We start from the raw sequence: 21036 nt of genomic DNA, 5'->3' as shown, positions 1-21036 counted from the left end.
TTCATAAAAGTAAAATTATTACAGAAACTATCCTAATGATAGTAAAGCATAAACTACATTACTGTTTTAATTTGATAAATTATCCAAAGCCAAATAACCAGAGAAATATATTTCTTTGTTAATTTGATAAATTATCCAAAGCCAAATAACCAGAGAGAAATATTTCTTTGTAGAATACAATAAACATGTCTGTAAAAAAACACAAACTTGAAAACAAAGTTTGGAAAAATATTATTTTTAACTTATCTTGGAACTTCCACAGCAAAATAATGGAACACTGAACTTGAGAGTTATTTCAAAATTACTAAAATATTTATTTTAGAATCTCTTACAATGTCAAAAAAATGGAGATTTTTGAAAAATAAAGTCAAAACTTAAAAAAGGCTCATATCTTGGGCAGTTCCTACTATATTTTGTTATTCAAATTGAAGAGTGTTTACTGAACTGTAATGTATGGCCTACATTATTTCTTACAAGTTTTAGATTTTATTACAAATGACAGTTGGTTAAAGTTTTTTTATTAGCTCTTCTTGTTAGAAAATTCTTACAATACCAAGTGGACTATAGTTGAAAAAATGACTCTGGAAACAATCAAGTTGTACACATGTATGAACTGTACATTTATAAACACAATAAGTCAGGGATATTTCTGTAAATAGACTCCTCCTCAAATCACATTTCTAACTTTTGATTAACTAAAAAGCATTATTACTCATATTACAATAAAACAAATCTAATAAAGTCTTTTATTTTTTAAACCTACTGAGCAACAAAGAAATGACCTTACATGTTTCCTGTATTCCAGACGATTCTTCATATCTACTTGTATAAGAATTATCAAACTCGTGTAGCTGGCTATAACTGGAATAGTCCAGCCCAGAAAGAGACGTTCGGCTCAAGTCCCTAATTTTATCAAATCGATAAGAACTCATGACGATTTATTGAAACTAATGAAAAATATAAAATAGCTGACATATTTGTAAAAATTCTTTAATTCTATTACACAGATAATAAAAACACAATCCAATAAAATATTCATTCTGTATGTTGCATGATGATAGCAGATGAAAATATTAAAAGATAAAGTGATAGTTTCATACCTAATTGAAAATAACAACACATAGTAGTATGAATTATTTATTCAACCATGTTATTCACAATAAAATTTATTAATTCTCTCACTACAGGCACAGTCAATTCAACAAAGTTTCCAACCCCAATGTAACCAGTTTCATACTTTAATAAATCTTGTGTATCTTCATGTTTACAAAAACATATAGCTTTTATACACAATAAAACAGATTTTATAATTATTTTCACTAAAAACATCTTAGTCAAAATATGGAGGAAAATTGTTGACTACTTCAAGTTCAAAATGATTTTCATGTTAAGGTTAAAAACACTTCTTTGCTTGAGAACTGTCAAATTTTATTTGCAGAATCTCTAAAGCCTTCTAAATAAACGTTCTTTAAGTAAATATATTTTGTATGTATTCTATCCTAACTCTATATACATTCTATCAATTTGACCAACTTCACAAACAGAATAGAAATACATATACAAATTATCCTTGTGTCTAAAACGACTTCAAATTGTAAAGGGAAACTACAGTTCTTTACCTTAAAATAATTGAAAGCTCACAACAGTTTCGATCTGTTAACACTTAAAGTTTACTGTTTTACTGTTTCTTGAGCCACATGTAACTAATAATCCACAACAGTTGTAAATCACTTGATAAACATGTATCTAACACTGTTGGATGAGTGTTTTAGGAACTATGATCACGTGCATACAAATAGGTCAGAGTGCACGTCAAGAATTTCTTCAGTTTTGTTCAAAATTTCATTAAAATTATTTTATTATAAATGTATGTCAACAATACTGGTGTCAAAATGTAGTTTATAATTGAACATTTTATATTATCTACATTTTAATTTCTCAATTTTAAAAAAAATAAACATTCTTCACTGTTCTGTGTAACAGGAAATCATTTGTCATCCATTTTATAATCTTCAGGCTGTTACAAACAACTGGAAACAAGCTATGGATGTATGTAAAAAATGAAACAAAATCACCTATTGTTTTGGTTTAGTGAGATACAGATACAGTTGTTTAGCACAAGAACAAGGTTTTTTTGTACACATTACACAGTTTTGTGTTCTAAAATGCACATGTGCAAACTACGTTGATTCTTTTGTGGGCGTTCAAAACGTTAAGAAAAAGGGGTCTTATCAAGAACAAATAGGTAAGTCATGAAAACTGTTAAATATGTTTATTTGTACATTTAAACAACAATTAAATACAGGTTATTAAAGTATAAAAATAAAAACTTGAAAAACGTGGAAACTTGAAAAAGTAAGATATTGTATTTCAATAACTAAAATACATCTAACAATACTGTAAGTCAATAATAAAAAGTAGAAGATGTGAGAAATTAGAAAGTTAAGGTTGTTTGAATAAATAAGGTACTTATCTGTTTCAATCTGTAGTCACTCACAAAGAAATAGAAAAAAGTACCTTTATTTCATTGTATATTTTTCAACTTTTAAACATTGAGGATTTCACTACTGCTACAATTAAGGTAGAGAAAACAATAAGATATAAAGTTTTAGAACAATAAAAATTTTGATATCCATTTAAGAAATTTTGGAAGCTATGTAAATGAGATATGAAACTAAATTGACAAGAAAATCACCACCATCCAGACCGACACAGAACAGATTCGTGCACGTACCTTACTTAAAAACAACTAAAGTCGAGTTGTGTTTATTAAAATCTTGTCACATTTTCTAAAGATACACTTAGTACATTCATAGTTATAATGTGTAGAACGTCATGGTTACCTGGTGGTTAAGTATTAATAAAATTGACTAACAATATGCATGGGATTACTATATATCAAACAATAATTTTAGGCTTAGTTAGTTGTAGCTTAACGCTTCACGCTAAGATCTCAGCATTACTTTACTAGTTGCTTTAATTCAACAGAATAGAAACTTTGTAATATCAAAGGTTCTTTATCAACACATTTTATAGAATTCATGCAGAATTAAAAAGAAAAACTGAATGTTGCAGTGAATGTCTCAAAACCTGTGATATAACATTTCTGTTCTGTATAAAAACACCAGTTTTGCATCAAATGCATTTCAAAAAGTATACGTAAAAATAAGATTTTAATCATTTGAAAAAAAAGTTCCAGTCGTCATTACTAACTATAACAACATTTAAAAAGCAGTGTTACATTAACTCGGGTATTTTCACAACCAAACAGTAAGCAGTATAAATATATGTACTTATGTTCTACATATATATGTAGTAGACAAGCAGAGGGACAAAACATTGTCATCTGACCATTTGGGACAAAATATCAAGTCTCCATTTTAATGTGAAATGATGAAAGCAAGTATCAGTTTGAACTTAAATAAAAAGATGCCACACTGACCTTTGAGTTTTTCTGAGTTCTTCGTTAACTGAACTCCGACCTGAATGCACACTCAATCTATCAAACTCCGATGTATCATAACCCAACTGGGCGTAATACTGTCTGTAGCGATCTGCCATCTGTTGTCTGTATCTGTAACACATTTATAATTCTGATTCCATTTTTTTTTCTTTCATTCATCACTTGTATATATATTAATTCTTCATTTCATTAAATCTACACTCGACCAAAATTATGAGTCAAATGTTGTCCCCATCAAAATTCTCAGAGCAGTTTCTATTTCAGTTAATACTGAACAACATCTACAGCAGAGCTTGCACACCACATTAGTTGATTAAAAAAGTGAATACTCATGTAATAAGATCCTAATTCATGAAACATGTTAATAACTTCAACTTGCAATGTACAAGAGTTTGGCAGTAAATGGAATTTACTAAATATTAAATATTAGACTCGTTAATCAACCAACTGTTTATTCATACAAGGCCTGGATATATGGAATAATCAACCAACTGTTTATTCACACAAGGCCTGGATATGTGGAATAATCAACCAACTGTTTATTCACACAAGGCCTGGATATGTGGAATAATCAACCAACTGTTTATTCACACAAGGCCTGGATATGTGGAATAATCAACCAACTGTTTATTCACACAAGGCCTGGATATGTGGAATAATCAACCAACTGTTTATTCACACAAGGCCTGGATATGTGGAATAATCAACCAACTGTTTATTCACACAAGGCCTGGATATGTGGAATAATCAACCAACTGTTTATTCACACAAGGCCTAGATATCTGGAATAATCAACAGTGTTACTAAATGAAAATAGTAATATTTGAAAATATTTATTTTGACAACTTGTTTTCATGAGTTGAGACTAATAAACTAAACTGAACAATTTTGAAATAATGAAAAATAACAAATAATTGCAACCTAACTCTTAGGATAACTGATAAGAGCAGTAATAATGAAAAGTGCTAATATCAATCCATTAATTAATTGTATCATTAATTAATCATAATATTAATGAATCAATCATTTTTTGTGACACTAGCTCATGTTCATAGGTAATCAAGTACACTGAATAATTAAGTGAACCAACTACCTATAATGGATATAGTGCTTATAACTCACTCACAAGCTACTATGTTACATGTAGAACATAGTAAATTTAACAAGAACTCTAAGACTTATTTATTTTCTAGATTCACTTACAGAGGATCTGTTCGGTACAGTTCATCATAGAAACCATAGTTGTAACTACTGTAGGCATATCTGTAGTGGTCATAGTAGGAGTAATATGGATCTCTCTGATAACAGCCATACTCACTTCCTGTAACAGAATTATATTTAAGTATTAGCTTCAGGACAATTTGTTTCATTACTGATTTCTAGCACAGACACAAAACATTATTAGAACTGAACTAGAACAATATCAAATATTTACTTTCAAATTAAAATTCTAAAAAATGCTACCTGAATAGTTATAAGATATGGATCATTTACCTGTAGAATCTTTACTTAAGTTTTCTAACTTTCTCATCATTACAACTAATGGTATCTCAGACAAATCAAAACAGGAATATCAATTATTCTACAACTGATATTAAAATGGATGTTTATCTCTAACAAGTGAATGATCAACCTATAGGAGAGAAAAATGTAAAATGAAATTTAGATTCGTAGTTGTAATTGTCTTGAAAACAAACTGAGTTTTTTTTTTTTTACAGGTTGATTATTTTCCAATTAGTTTTTCTCAATATTCTAAGAGATAGAAGAACAATGTGTCTGAGCTGATTTTAAAAGCTATATCTGACTTTGGTCCTGAATGAAATTTTTAGACTTAAATTGTGATTCTTGTTTAACTGACCCACTGACAAAATTAGACCTTCATTTGCTACAAATTAACATCATCAGGTAGATAATGGTTAACAACTTAGATCCCATCTGATTATTTAAATAACAAAAGGCATGTAAATAAGATTATACAATAGAGAGTAACCTGGATATAACTACAAACACTTAGCTCAAAATTGATAACTTGTATATCAATGTAACGTACTCAACAAAAAGTATCTTTAACATTAACAACCAAAGTAATCAAAATCAGGTTTAAAATTTCCATGCAGTACTGAGAATTCCTGATATGATTACTAATTAGTAAAAACAAATAAAAGAGCATTGAATTATTGAACTGAAGAGTTAATAGATGATACAACTGTTGTTTGAATAAAGAAGTAACTAGCTTAAAATCAAACTTTCCCTTTAACAAAAATTATTACAAGCTTTAATCTTTAACCACTATGTATTACATGCACACTTTATGTATCTCTGGGACATACAGATGTTAAGCCTCATGAGAAGAGAACTTTCATTATGATTGTTGTGATTTTTACCTCTTTGCTCTCTACCTCTACTGTAGTAGCCGCCTATCGTACTGTCCATAATGTGCTGGTGAATCACTGTAACGTAGCCTCTCTGTTTCAGCACGAGATAAAGGTCTATTGTAATCTGGATAATAAGGGAACATAGAATCTCGATCACCACGATAACGATCTCGGCCATCCAGAGATTCTGCATGAGAAACACGACTAGAAGGTCTAGATCTATCTCTATCACTGTAGAAATAGCCTCGATCATCATAATCTCGATATCGCCGATCATCAAAATCTCGTTTTCTTTCGAGAAAATCTTTACGGTCAAAATGACGATCACGACTGGGATCCATCCTGAGGTGCTCAGCTTCAAGCCGACTCTGTCCTCGAGGATCTCCACTTCTAGATAAGGGCCTTTTAGGAGATGAAGATCTAGACCCTCCACCATATTGCTGATCTTCAGGGTACCTTCTTCCAGAAATATCTGCTTCAACCTGTCCACTGACATACTGACTCTCACCATACTTTTTGTCTCCTGTTAGCTTTCTATTTTCTCTTTTTATCTGACTAGTTCCCAACACTTCAGGACGAACAGCTTCCTGTTTTTCAACACCTACCACATTTTCAGGTGCCCACTGATTGGTTCTTGTGTCCTCTGATCTATTTCTGCGAGTGTTCCTAGCTCTTACGTGACTGTTACTCAAACCATCAGGTCTTGCAGCTGAGTGTTCCCCAACGGCTGACAATTCATCCATCTCCCACTGACTGATTTTAACTTCTTCTGGTTTTCTTTCTCTTCCAAAACTGTCATTTCCTGACTGATTATTTCCTACAACTTCAGGTCGGACTACTGAACAATCAATTTCACCTGCAAAATCATCCACTGGCCAACTAGAATCCTTGTCTTCTCCACTTCTCACCTGATTGTCACCAACTACCTCGGGTCGTGCTCTTGTCTCTTCTCTTTCATTTGATATTTTATTGACCTGCCATCGTTTGCTGACAGCTCTTTTTGACATCAGCCATTTTTCTTGTTCGGACTGTCGGATATCTGCAGAGGACGTAAGACCACAGTGGGCACTAACTGGTCTACCATCTTTTCCTATAACATCCATTCCCGAGCCAAATTGTAAATCTTGGTGATCTTCAAGCAGGTGAGGATGTAGTGTGCCTTTCTGGTAGTTTTTGTCTCTCTTTGTGTTTTCATCTTCAGTATTTGTTGAAAGCTTGGACATACCCTTGAATGAAAAATAATCTCGGTAAATGATTAAAAGTAAATTAAATAAAAATCCCAACTAATAAAAAAAAAATGTGAAATATTATTTTTATACATTATACAAAACTTACTAACAATTATTGAATAAGCTTTATTATATAGACGTGGTCAATTTGAGTAAAGTCATCCATGTATGGCTGATCAACTTGGAGAACAAAGGGTTTAAATATAGGATGTTTCATAGAGATAAAGTACTAAACAGAGGGGAAGAAGTGGCTACATATCTAAAACGTAACATCCTTTAAAACAATGTTTGAAATTTTGAGGAGAGTCAGCATAGGAATATTTCCTCACTAATCTTTAACTGCAGAAAGAAGCACATTACACTAATAGTTAGGCAAAATACACTTTATATAAGGGCATGTTTTATTGATGGTGGAATATGCTACCAATGTCCTATCAAACATGCATGTTTACCATCAATAAAACTATTCCTTATGTTTATGTATTGTGTGCCTACCTATTATCATGAATCTTCTCACATTCTTTGAAGAGGTTACTTCTTATGCAGAAGACGGTAAAAACGTAGATTAATTTGGTGTATCTTACTTTCATAATGCATTTGACAAGGTGCCACATAATAGGCTTGTTATGAAAAGTATCTCAATAGATGTACAGGACAGGTTGATTCTTCGGACAGAAAACTGACTGGATGGGAGACAGCAAGGGTTGTTTTAATGAAATTCATTCAAACTGAATTAACATCACAAGTGAGATACCTCAGGGCTTAGTATTAGGATTTTGTTCTTTTTGACTTACATCAATGATACACATGATGGAATGGTCAAAACATTATATAAATTTGCTGATGATATTCAGGCGTTGGGTACTGGTGGGTATAAGAAGGATAATAATGCTTTACAAAACATGTAAGTATGGATAAAGAGCAGATGGCTTTCAATTGTAAGTACAAAATGAAGCATATAGAACATCACAATTTGAATTATAATAACTTTAATAGTGTTACAGAAAAAATAAATTAGATAATTTTGTTAATCAGTCTATTAAACTATCTAAGCAATACACTGTTGCTGGTGGCAAGGCAACTAGAATTTTAGGTTGTATCAACAGACATACTGAATACAACACTGGGTTATAATAAAGTGTGTGTCACTGTTTAGGTTACACTTGGAGAACTGCATTCAATCTTGAGAAGGACACTGAATTGTTGAAAAAGGATTAGAAGAGGGCTACCAGGATGATGCCTGGGATGAAAAGGCTGTAAGGACAGGTTAAGGTCACCAAAACTACTTAAAAAAAAATTAGAGGATCTGACTGAAGTGTTTAACACTCTCACCATGGAGTCAATCATATCAGCTGAGTTTATGTCCCCAAATTAACATTTATAGTTTCAATACTATAAGTTCTAGTGTTTTACAAATCTTCACATTCCACAAGCTTTCAGTCGTCATCAAGTGCTATTTGTATTTAAAAATTCGAAACTCCTACAATACTGCAAGAATAAACAATACTGAAATTCATATACAAAACAGTTTAACTTTACCTAGTATTAGTGGTGGTACTTTGAGTTAGTGTGTAACCATTGTCAAATTGTTATAAAGTACTTATATTCTTGATTAATTAAACAGTAACTTTTATTTAAACAGAAACCACAAATACTATGGACAAATGTATATTCACAGTTCTATGTTTCATGTACATTGAATTAAGTGTCAGAGCTCCAATGAGAAATGACCAAACTGATAAACCACAACTTAAAAAGATGTGACTTGCATGAAGTGTCAGATCTACGTCACTTGGCAAAGAAGTTTTTACACAGATTTTAAAAGCATCTTAGACAACTTAATTATCATGAGGCGTAACAAATACACATTCCCCAACAGACAAACAACCAATAACAGAAACGGACTCAATTGTGTGGCAAAAATACATTTTTCAAAATTCTGTTTCAAAAAGACAAAACAAAAACATTATAGCTTCTCACCCTAGATCAAATCAGTTCAAGCCTTACTTACCTGAGGTAAACCAGCACCTGCAGGGGACATTCTCTGAAGCAAGTGAACAGCAGCAGTAGGGGGTGGTGCTGGGCTATCTATTTGTTGCAGAGATGACAAAACATCTTCCTAATACAAAACAATTCATTCAGAACAATTACTTGTTATGAATAATGTAAAGCAAATAAAAGTGTTGATATATTTTACTTCATCAAAAATTAATTTGTAGCTCCTGACGTGTCCTCGAAATTAAAAATTGAGATCAGAAATTTTAGAATACCTTAGATTTTTGGAAATGATAAAATAGAAACAGATTAGCAGGTTTCACTAATATCATTTGTTATGTGGACAAACAAGGAAAAAATATCAGGCTAAAAACCCTGAGTACTTGTAAGACCTTGGTGGATAATTCTAGGTACTTCTGTAGTACATTTATGTTCCCAAACAAAAGTAATTAGTTTACTTCTTCAGTTTCACTTCTGATGTCCTGCTGTACTGTTTGACTTTTATTTCCTGCATCTGAATCCTCTCCTAATGGACTCTGACGTGGAGCAGGACTGGATGAGCTCTCACCAGCTCCTATGCACGTGCTCATTTCTGTTGTCTCACGCTGACCAGCACCGACAGGTAAAACAGCTGGAACTAAATGGACGCTAGGTAATTCTGGACTATCCCATAAAGTAGCACTTGGAGAACCACCAAAGGTGTTTCGAGGCAGATGATGTCTATGTCTGTGTATGTTATGAAGCTGACTTGTATCTGGCGGCTTCTCTAGGTTATCAGGTTCCAGCATTATCCCACCATGATGGTGAGATGAAGAGACAGAAAGACAGTGGGGCAAGACCTCTTGCTGCACAATACCTAAATAAAATATCAAGAGGTGACAAAAGCCGAACCGAACAAAGACAAGAAAAACACGGATATAACAATTAACTTTTAATCAAGTGACATACTATGACACAGATTATCTGCACACATTACTGAAATATACAACGTAAAAATTTAGGAATATGATTACTAATCTGATAAAAACGTACATCAGAGTATTACTACTTCTGAATATTAAGAATATGATTACTAATCTGATAAAAACGTACCTCAATTAGCTGTTTTACATCATTACCTGTTAGCCACATAAGATAACACCTTTACACAGTTACCTTCAGCTGACACCTTTACACAGTTACCTTCAGCTGACACCTTTACACAGTTACCTTCAGCTGACACCTTTACACAGTTACCTTCAGCTAACACCTTTACACAGTTACCTTCAGCTAACACCTTTACATAGTTACCTACAGCTAACATCAAGGACCTTATTCAACATTTGGGAATATTGAACTTCAATCATTTTGTCAATATAAAATAAATTACTATTGTAGCCACTTATTCCCTCTAAAAAATAAAATACTCATACATGTTAAGATGAAATTAATAAAACCAGTAAAAACATCACATGGTGATATATTTGAAAGAAAAAAATATTTTATGTCAATGACAAAAATGGTATTCACAGATTTCTTTTTAAACCAATACGTGTTTTAGTATTAGTCAATTTTTAAATCATCACACTGGAATTATGAAGTATTCAAAATATAACAAAAACTAATAAACAATACATAATGATCATTTACAATGTCTGTTAACATTTTTCACATTCTTTAAAAGTTTGTTTTAATTTAATTACAGCTGGTCAATTAGTGTAATTTACTAGTTAACTGTCAAGCTTATTAATTAATTACACTCATCTTATTGATTCTTTTGACATGGGGTGGCCAAGAGATTAAAAAAAAAAGGTATAATACTAAAAATAAGGGTTTAATATTCATGGTGAGCGTAACAAATGTAGCATACTGTGTAACTTTGTACTCAACAACATTAATATTCTGAATACTGGGTAGATCAAGCAATAAAAAAACAAAATATCTAAACACAAATTGTAAATACATAATTGTCTTCATGACATTAATCATGATTCTGTTTATTTCAACTATCAGTAACTAAAATAACTGGAAACTGTATATTTTTAAGATATCAATGGGTTTATTTATAATTTCAATTAAACAGTTACTCTTTGCAACATGGCCAACACTCAGAGGTAATCAATTATATGGACCAATTGTCCAGCTCTGTATTAAAACGTTTTCTTTAATATAATTTAACATCATTTCATGTAGTAAAAAGAAAAAAAAAGGAAATATTTTATAATTTTAATGACTTCTGATCAAATGCAGATTAATTACATAAATCTGAAGTAAAATGGCTTATAAGCTAACAAAGCCTATTGTGAAAAACAAATTTGCAGTTTACCAAAAGTACATGTTACAAATTAACACAAGTAAAAACTAAAACCTGTAATGACTAGAACACACAAAATTGTGTTTTTAGTAAAATATATCTCGGAAAACATGGTGGGAGGATTTTCTAAGAGTGTATTTTAGCCCTTTTGCAATGGTTCTGGTACAATATTCATGAGTACACATTTGCACACATTAAGTAGTTGTAGTATAACTTTTGATATAGCACGTGTATCTTCACAAAAGTTGGTAGACTTTTAGTAGAGATTAAAAGTATTTTGTAAACAAAAATCTATGAAATAATTTTACTAAAAATGTGTTTGTGAATATATCTTGTCTGTTTCGTTACTAGTCTGAGTACAAAGTGATACCATGTTATGATTTTATAAAAAAACTATTCTTCATCCGAAAAATCTCAAAGATTATTTGTGTAATCTCTAACACCTTCTAAATACATTTCAAATGTTTGTTTTCAGTAAGACTATGTTATTTTCTATACTCTATGTGGGGTCTGTCACTTACCCAACCTCGTAACTATCATAAAAAAAGTAGAAAATTATAAATTATGCTTTTCTCATGCTGGAATAACTACATATTATGAGATGGAAATAAAAATGTTTACTCTAACTAGCTTAAGTCTCATAATGTTGTATATTTACATATATTATCTTACTGACCTTCCAGTCATGTCTAACATTACATAACTTGCTTTGACGAGATGCACGTGTACATATGTATCCAATAATATAAAACTGACATTTAGTCTTGGCTGTATCTTAGTGGACTAGTATTTTGTAATATACAGTCACATTTCAATTATTATACATATATTATTATACATATACAAATTATTACATTTAGAAATAAATTATTAAACTTATTTTTCTTTAAATATAGAACAATAAATAAAGAAGTAAAGCAAACAATTATCTCTTCTCGCTATGACCTGTGAACTTGGCTGCTGCTGGACATAGGTTGCTAAGCATTTTAAAATTTTGCACGTAGAGGATATCTAACAAAAACTTTTTAGGTTTCGTATATGCAGTTGAATGTCCAAAAAACTATACTAATGCAATACATTTCCACTATTATAAAGCTTAGTAAGTAAGATGTATTCAGGTTTGAAGAATAAATGTAACTTTGAGCAGACTAAAAACACAATCTACCTTCTTGAAATCTTTGTTTGAAATAACGTGGTAGCCTTTTCATAGATTAAATGGCTGAGAAAAAAATTAGGGGACATTCAAAGCTGTTGATTAGGTCTTCATGTCATATATTGATTAAGTGTATATAATGGACCATTTTAAAAAAAATGGAAAGAGGTGAAAGGGATCACAGTATTTGATTCAGTACACAAGTCATATCTCAGGAAAATAAACATACGACCTTATTCTATATTCTGGCTTGTTAATATTAGTAAATTAATGAGTGAATAAAATTATACCTTTTGTCTGTTTAGTTGGAGGTTTAAAAGGACTTCCTTCTCGTGGTTTGATAACAACAGGACCTCCACCCTGACTAGGATGAGAATATGGAATGCCAGCATTTATAGAAGGGAGCTGACCAAAGCTGTCTTGAGGATTCTGCTCATTTGGCATTTCCATCTCTTCTTGCTGGAATTGTTGACCTTGCAGAGGTGATAGTCCATCTTGAAGTTGACTCTAATCAGATAATACATGATAATTCTTGGTAGACATGGTACATTCTACATCCACAGTGCAAAAAAATATAAATCAACTGAAATATCAGTTACCAAGTTCCTTGTCATCTTTTTTCTGTAGCCAGAAATATGATTGCAATCCACAAACAAGTAATTCTTCAAGTTTCAAACACAATTTTTGAGATATGAGATACACTAGACATTGATTATAGTTTTTCTTGATGACAAGAAACCCACTTGAAACAAAGATTTTTCTCAGAATGGCTGGTATGGGTATTAACACTTTCACTGATAAGGAGAGAACAATGTCTTGACCTTCCCAGGTCATCTTCAGGTTAAGATTATAACCTAGGAAGGTTGAAACGTTGTTCTCTCCTTACCAGTAAGTGTTAATACCCATAGCAGTTGTTCTGAGATACATTGATTATAGTTTCTTTTCTATGAACATACTAATTCTAATATTATAATACAATTCAAACTTACTTTTACAGATGTGTCACTTGGTATTATTGATCCAGAAGAAAGGAAAGGTACTGATGCATTCTCAGGAAGATGACCAAACTTCTGTTCTTCACCTGTTGATTCATCTTGATGCTTTATGGTAGATTCATGTGGTTCTGGTATTTCTTTGTTAACTGGCTCTGAAAACAAAGTACCATTATAATCTATCCATCAATTGTTTTCTTTTTCTTAATCTTTTAGTCACAAAATCTGTGTTTTTGAATTTTACGCAAAGCTACACGAAGGCTATCTGCGCTAGCCATCCCTAATTTTGCAGTGTAAGACAAGAGGGAAAGCAGCTGGTCATCACCACCCACTGCCAACTCTTGGGCTACTCTTTTACCAACAAATAGTGGGACTGACTGTTACATTATAATTCCCTCACCACTGAAATGGCAAATTTATTTGGTGCAATGGGGATTCAAACCCACAACCCTCAGATTACATGTTGAACACCATAACCTACCTGGCCATGCCAGGCCTATTTACAAAATCTACAATGTAATTGGTAAGTCAAATACTTGGAAAACATAAAATAATTAAACACTTATCCAAATATGTAAAGGAAACTAGGATGCAATAAGGCTTCAGATATTAAATTCTTAAAAATTATTAATAAGGATGGAAACTGAATTTACCACTCATAAAAAACAACAAAGTAATGATACTTTTACAAAAATTCACTGTCACACTTGTTACAACAAAGTTTTATGAGGGAAATAAAAATGTGAACAAACTAAATGAAACTAACAATGTTATTTATGTTAATCTGATACCAATAAAAATGTAGTTGCAGAAAACACTGGTAGGTTTAAAGCACAAATTCACCAAGAAAACAATGCTAAAATTGTTTTGATAAAGCTGTAGATATACTCATGTTACACAGTAATGTGTTGATTATTTAGCCTTTTGAATGACTGGGAACCAGACTTGCAACAAAAGATAAAATTTATTTCAAGAATGCACTGGTGCAATGAGTTAAAGACAAACCTAACACACATTTACCCAATCTCTAAAAGGACTTTAAACTCAAGAATCTAACAGATAGAAGGATAGAGGTAACAAAAATTTAAATGATGCTAAAAGTTATTACTTAGGCTTAGAAAGCTCTTGCAATCAAAAAAGAAATATTGCAATTAATTTTACCTGTACTCTGCACTCCAAGAATCACATTGTCAAGACAAAGTGTATGATTTTAATCAGACTTTTCTGCTTCCAAGCTCATCATAATCTTCTGAGAATGCAAATTGAAAACTGCAATGTACCAAGCTCGTGATGCAAGATGTGCAGGACCTCCAAGAAACAATGTGAGCTAAAGAGAGATTTTAATAATTGATAGTACTAACATAACAGTGAGCATTACATCCTTAAAGAGCACTTCCTTCAAATACTGATGATATTCTACATGGTTGATTCCAGGTATGGATTATTACACTGGAGCACAATTTGCATCATAATAAGCTTCTGCACAACATATTGAGGTCAATGTTTTGCCAACCTTCTCTTTAGATGCTTTCCATATTCCATCAATCATGTGTAGACGATAGCTTCTGAAGGCCTGTTTGTGCAACCCAAAGATACAGAAATCCATGAGGTGTTTGCAAATGATGATGCAAAACTTTTCACTTGTACTAGCATCTTGGAGATGCTGGTGCATTACATTCAACATAAATAGCTAGATGCTCTGTATGGATGGACTCATGGTTTACTAGAATTCAGTACATACTGTTTTATACATTTACAAAACATCAACCAAGATGCAATAAGAATATCAGAGCTTTTAACTCGTGTCATATGGCATGAGGAAAATTACACAAACTGTGAACAGTCCTTTCTTCTACAGACACGTTTACAATAAATATGCTTGACATGATACTTCATGATTGATGAAGAACCACAAGAAACATGAGGTTAAAAAGATTACATGATGCAATGTTGAATAAAACACAAAAATTCATTTGGACCAAATGTAAATATGAGTAGTAGACACCAGTGTGCTGTTGGAAGTTAAAGTTTTTACCTGCACAAGATGTCCATTCTTTACACTCTCCTACTAATTACCCACACAAGATGTCCATACTTTACACTCTCCTACTTATTACCTACACAAGATGTCCATTCCTTACACTCTCCTACTACTTACCTACACAAGATGCCCATTCTTTACACTCTCCTACTTATTACCCACACAAGATGTCCATACTTTACACTCTCCTACTTATTACCCACACAAGATGTCCATTCCTTAAACTCTCCTACTTATTACCTGCACAAGATTCCCATACTTTACACCCTCCTACTTATTACCTACACAAAATGCCCATACTTTATACTCTCCTACTTATTACCTACACAAGATGTCCATACTTTACACTCTCCTACTTATTACCTACACAAGATGTCCATACTTTACACTCTCCTACTTATTACCTACACAAGATGTCCATACTTTACACTCTTGTACTTATTACCTACACAAAATGTCCATACTTTACACTCTTGTACTTATTACCTACACAAAATGTCCATACTTTACACTCTCCTACTTATTACCTACACAAGATGTCCATACTTTACACTCTTGTACTTATTACCTACACAAAATGTCCATACTTTACACTCTTGTACTTATTACCTACACAAAATGTCCATACTTTATACTCTCCTACTTATTACCTACACAAAATGTCCATACTTTACACTCTTGTACTTATTACCTACACAAAATGTCCATACTTTACACTCTTGTACTTATTACCCACACAAAATGTCCACACTTTACACTCTTGTACTTATTACCTACACAAGATGTCCATACTTTACACTCTCCTACTTATTACCCACACAAGATGTCCATACTTTGCACCCTCCTACTACTTACCTACACAAAATGTCCATACTTTGCACCCTCCTATTTATTACCTACACAAAATGTCCATACTTTACACTCTCCTACTTATTACCCACACAAGATATCCATACTTTGCACCCTCCTACTACTTACCTACACAAAATGTCCATACTTTGCACCCTCCTACTACTTACCTACACAAAATGTCCATACTTTGCACCCTCCTATTTATTACCTACACAAGATGCCCATACTTTACACTGTCCTACTTATTACCCACACAAGATGTCCATACTTTACACTCTTGTACTTATTACCTACACAAGATGTCCATACTTTACACTCTTGTACTTATTACCTACACAAGATGTCCATACTTTACACCCTCCTACTTATTACCTACACAAGATGCCCATACTTTGCACCGTCCTACTACTTACCTACACAAGATGTCCATACTTTACACTCTTGTACTTATTACCTACACAATATGTCCATACTTTACACCCTCCTACTTATTACCTACACAAGATGCCCATACTTTGCACCGTCCTACTACTTACCTACACAAGATGCCCATACTTTACACTCTTGTACTTATTACCTACACAAGATGCCCATACTTTGCACCGTCATACTGATTGTCTGCACATGGTGTCCAGAATGAATTTATAATTTGTTTTCATACAATACACTTTAAAACAAAAACACATTAATACAAAATAATATACCCACTGTATTAACCGTGTGGTTTATCCTCTGTTTACTATAATAACGATAGTTTGTAAAAATATTCTATTAAAAATCGGGTACGCTACTGGATGTATCAAAGTTCAAAGGTAATATACTGACCACTGTAAATCTTTGTAACATTTTGTTCATATGTTTGAGATTTTAAATTATTATGCATAATGTTCAGTAAAAGATGTTTAAAAGGTTTTAATGCTTCTGAAAGATATGCATAATTACAAATCATAATTAACTCGTACACATGCATTAACTGTATGGTTTCTAATAAAAAAAAAATGCATTTCTTTTCAATTTGATAACCTTAAAGTCATCAGTTTATAAAAATGTTCAAATCTATAGCTTCTCCCTAGTTCTTCTCAACTTCCTGTAAGATTTCTCTCTTTACCATAACAAAATCTCCAACTGGTCAGAACCTTGAGAAACCACAAACTGCTGACCAAACCCTGTTTATTTACTCTAAATTGTCTTGAACAGCAAACAGTCTCGACTATACACTGAAACAGTTACATTAGTCATTTTCAAAAGAGAATTTTGTTAGTAGTTTTTCAGACAGTCGCAGAGACATCATTCAAGGGCTAGAACACAAGGTCATAATATCAAAACAACTAGCACATCACATGTAAATCACGGTATAAAAAATTATATTTTCAAGGGATCCCACCTTCCACCAGGTGATGACATTCCACACAGACATGATGCCTGTACATAAATACAATGTTGATCACTGGTTCGTAAACTAATACTCAGTCATTAAATACCTTCTCAACAAAATATAAATATGTCTAAGCAACTAACAATGGAATTAAGCTTTTCATATTACAAGACTGGTTGATAGTTTAACTTGAACATTTCTCCTTTTCTGTTTATTGAAATGATAATACTTACTGATACTCATATGCCTTTCATACTTGTAAACAGTAGTTGTAGGGGCATTATAATATGACAGTCAATCCTACTATTCATTGGTAAAAGTGTAGCTCAAGAGTTGGCAGTGGGTGGTGATGACTAGCTGCTTTCCCTTTAGTCTCACACTGCTAAACAGTTACTGACACTTATGATGGAGGAAAGATGAAAGGGTTGTTGCTTGTCTGTATCTTGTAAACACTAATAACCAACAGTTATGATGTCGGACAATAGAATAAGTTGTTTCTTATATTCACCATGTATGTTTAAACAATAGGAACACAATCGTGTTAGATAAAAGAAAAAGGTCATTTATCAGTGGAAATGTTAAGATTTTTAGAAAATTCACTTTTCTGAATTCTAATACGATTTTGGTACAGTTAATGTTGTCTCTAATCAGTTTAAAAATCTTCAGTCAATCATTCAGATGTTTATCTTCCCATTGCTTGATAATTTAACAACTTTAATGACTTTCTTCCAGTAAATTAACCTTTTTTCCCTTCACTCCTTTTCAATTAAAGTACCATTAAAAAAATTAGCTTTAGAATAAAGTTGAATTACAAAACACATCATTATGTTGAGAATGTCCAAGGTAAGAACAAGATACTTTTAAAATGATTGTTGTACAAGTTTCAGTGTTGACTTACATGGGATTTTTATATTTTTTGTTTCTTAAATGATGTATAGATAAATGCAAAACAAGCCTCATGAAAACAAATTACAAATACAGTTTTTTTTCTACCACACAACCACAACTGACTAAAACTTGAAACTTTATCAAATTATCCCTAACTAAACTTTGCTGGTTCTGCTCTTTGGTTAGAAAAACGTGAGATACTCAAGACATTTAGGGATGTTGAGCAGTTAATATTATATATATAATTTATTTTTTTTACAAAATTCAGAAAACTCACCATCTGATAAGTTGATTTTCTGAACACTAACACTCAACTCTTCCACACACTCTGGAACTATTTCTTCTTTTCCAGATTGCCCTTCTTGTATTCCAAAGTTTTGTTTGTTAAAATCTGTGATCTCACTTCCTTCTGGACCAGAGTCTAATTTTCCAATGTTCTGAAGGTTGTGTACCATATGCTGGTCAACCTCCTTCTCAACATTTGTATCTTCAGGAGTAGAATGGATCATTTCTGTCATGGCTGCTTGGGCAGGGGCTTGTAATTTATAAATCTCACTAATGCGTTGAGAGGAAGGTACAGTTTCTACTCTATTCTGAATGTCACTATTGAAGAATTTACTCATACCTTCATCACAAGCATCAAGATCTTGTTCTACGTGATGGCCAACCGGTAACTCAGGTGCCACCAATGCAGAGTAGTGTTGCTCATCTGATCTGGAATCACCTTGAATCCCTATATTTTCATGCCATCCTTGATTCATTTGTTTTAAATGGATATTTTGATCATCTGATGATGGCATGTTTGAGTAAGACTGACTTGACTGGTTGTGCCATTCACCTTCTTGCCAACTATAAGGATTTGGCACAGTATAACCACCACTGTTCCAGTTTGGGTTAGTATTTAAAGTACTGTTTTCTAGGTGACTGCTATCTGCAAAGAATGTCATTGGAATGTTTGGAGAGTCGCCAACAGGTTGCTGAGGAACTAACTGAGAATACATCACATTATGCTGAGACATTTGACTTGAGTCATACCCATAATAATGTTGAGAATCTGCTCTATGTCCAGGTGACAATGGGTAAGAATCAACTTGATGTTGTTGTAATACCTGTTTAGGATCTGTTGAATACTGTTGAGACAACTGCTGAGAATTATCTAAGTAGTGTTGAGACATCTGTTCTGGATCTATTGAATAAAGATGTGGCATTTGTCCTGAATCTAGAGTATACTGTTGAGATAGCTGGTGGGAATATGTGTGATGCTGCAGTTGCTGAGAATCTGCTATGTTAGGTTTGCCTTGTTCTGAATCTACCGAACGCTTATGTAATTCTTGGGAATCTAATGTACGTTGTGGTGGTGATTGCTGGGAATCTAACACATGCTGTGGTGGCAACTGTTGGGATTCTGATATATGCTGAGGTGGTGTCTGTTGATAATGTAGAGGATACAAGTGGGATGAATTTTCATTCATGTGACCTCTTCCGTAATTCCAAAAATACTGATTTGTAGGAGTAGGGTTAGCTTCATAACCAGACACATTATCTTGCTGCTGACCACCTTCTGGTTCCCAATTCCAAGGATCAACTGAACCAGACTGGTAAGTTGAGCTTCCAGGATTCATCTGTCAAAATATACAAGGAAATTTCTATCTGTTTTGAAATGTTAAAAAAAAACCAACTAAAAACGTTTTGTCAATATAGCCATCATTATCTTGAAATATGTTTATGTAGAAATTAATTTCAGGGGTCAAAAACATATCTAATCAAACAAACAGCCTCTACTTTTAAATTACAGAAAAACTCTACAACTCTCTAAGGAGTATACAATAATACCAACATTTAATTTAAATTTACAAGTATACTCAAATAAGCATGTGCTTTTTGTGCTACAACCTGAATATGTAGTCACAGACTTGGAAACTGTAGTTTCATCCCACAACGAAACACGTACACACAGGATGTTTAAAATTCATATACTCTGTTTTAAAAATAACTATTTAACTTTATATTAGATATTCATAAATCTTTGTAAACAAATAAAAGGTAATATATTACAACAGGCATTCAGCAATAGTAAAAAGACCTTTTGTCAAACACTTCTGAAAATATATTCTGAAGATCGCTGGAGTGACTATTAAAACTTTAATTAAAATAAAGTACAGAACAAAGTTTTTACCTGCTCAGGTCATCATCAGATTGACAGAGTTTGAAACAGTTGCAAATCTGGGAATCTGACATGTGATAGTGACTGTTGGGAATCTAACATACGATATCACAGTGATGTTTGGAAATCGAAGATATGATGTGGTAGTGACTGTTCAGAATGTAACATACGATATCATAGTGATATTTGGAAATCGAACATAAGATGTGGTAGTAA

General features: G+C 32.6%; 1 protein-coding gene across 1 annotated transcript in view; it reads right to left on the bottom strand.

The window, feature by feature from the left end:
- The window catches only part of LOC143230347 (uncharacterized), a 58650-nt gene that overhangs the window by 13001 nt on the left and 24613 nt on the right, over window positions 1-21036 (bottom strand). The window contains exons 5-13 of the mRNA XM_076463771.1: window positions 18934-20278; window positions 13498-13655; window positions 12799-13015; window positions 9521-9918; window positions 9079-9186; window positions 5848-7064; window positions 4667-4784; window positions 3443-3574; window positions 788-903 (exon numbers count right to left, since the gene is read on the bottom strand). Of these exons, the coding sequence (XP_076319886.1) occupies window positions 5865-7064; window positions 9079-9186; window positions 9521-9918; window positions 12799-13015; window positions 13498-13655; window positions 18934-20278 (3426 nt within the window). The 3' untranslated portion in view covers window positions 788-903; window positions 3443-3574; window positions 4667-4784; window positions 5848-5864. The remainder of the gene's footprint in view (window positions 1-787; window positions 904-3442; window positions 3575-4666; window positions 4785-5847; window positions 7065-9078; window positions 9187-9520; window positions 9919-12798; window positions 13016-13497; window positions 13656-18933; window positions 20279-21036) is intronic.

This window comes from Tachypleus tridentatus, chromosome 1, assembly GCF_004210375.1.
Source record: "Tachypleus tridentatus isolate NWPU-2018 chromosome 1, ASM421037v1, whole genome shotgun sequence".
NCBI lineage: Eukaryota > Metazoa > Arthropoda > Merostomata > Xiphosura > Limulidae > Tachypleus > Tachypleus tridentatus.
This window is presented reverse-complemented; position numbering and strand designations above follow the sequence as displayed.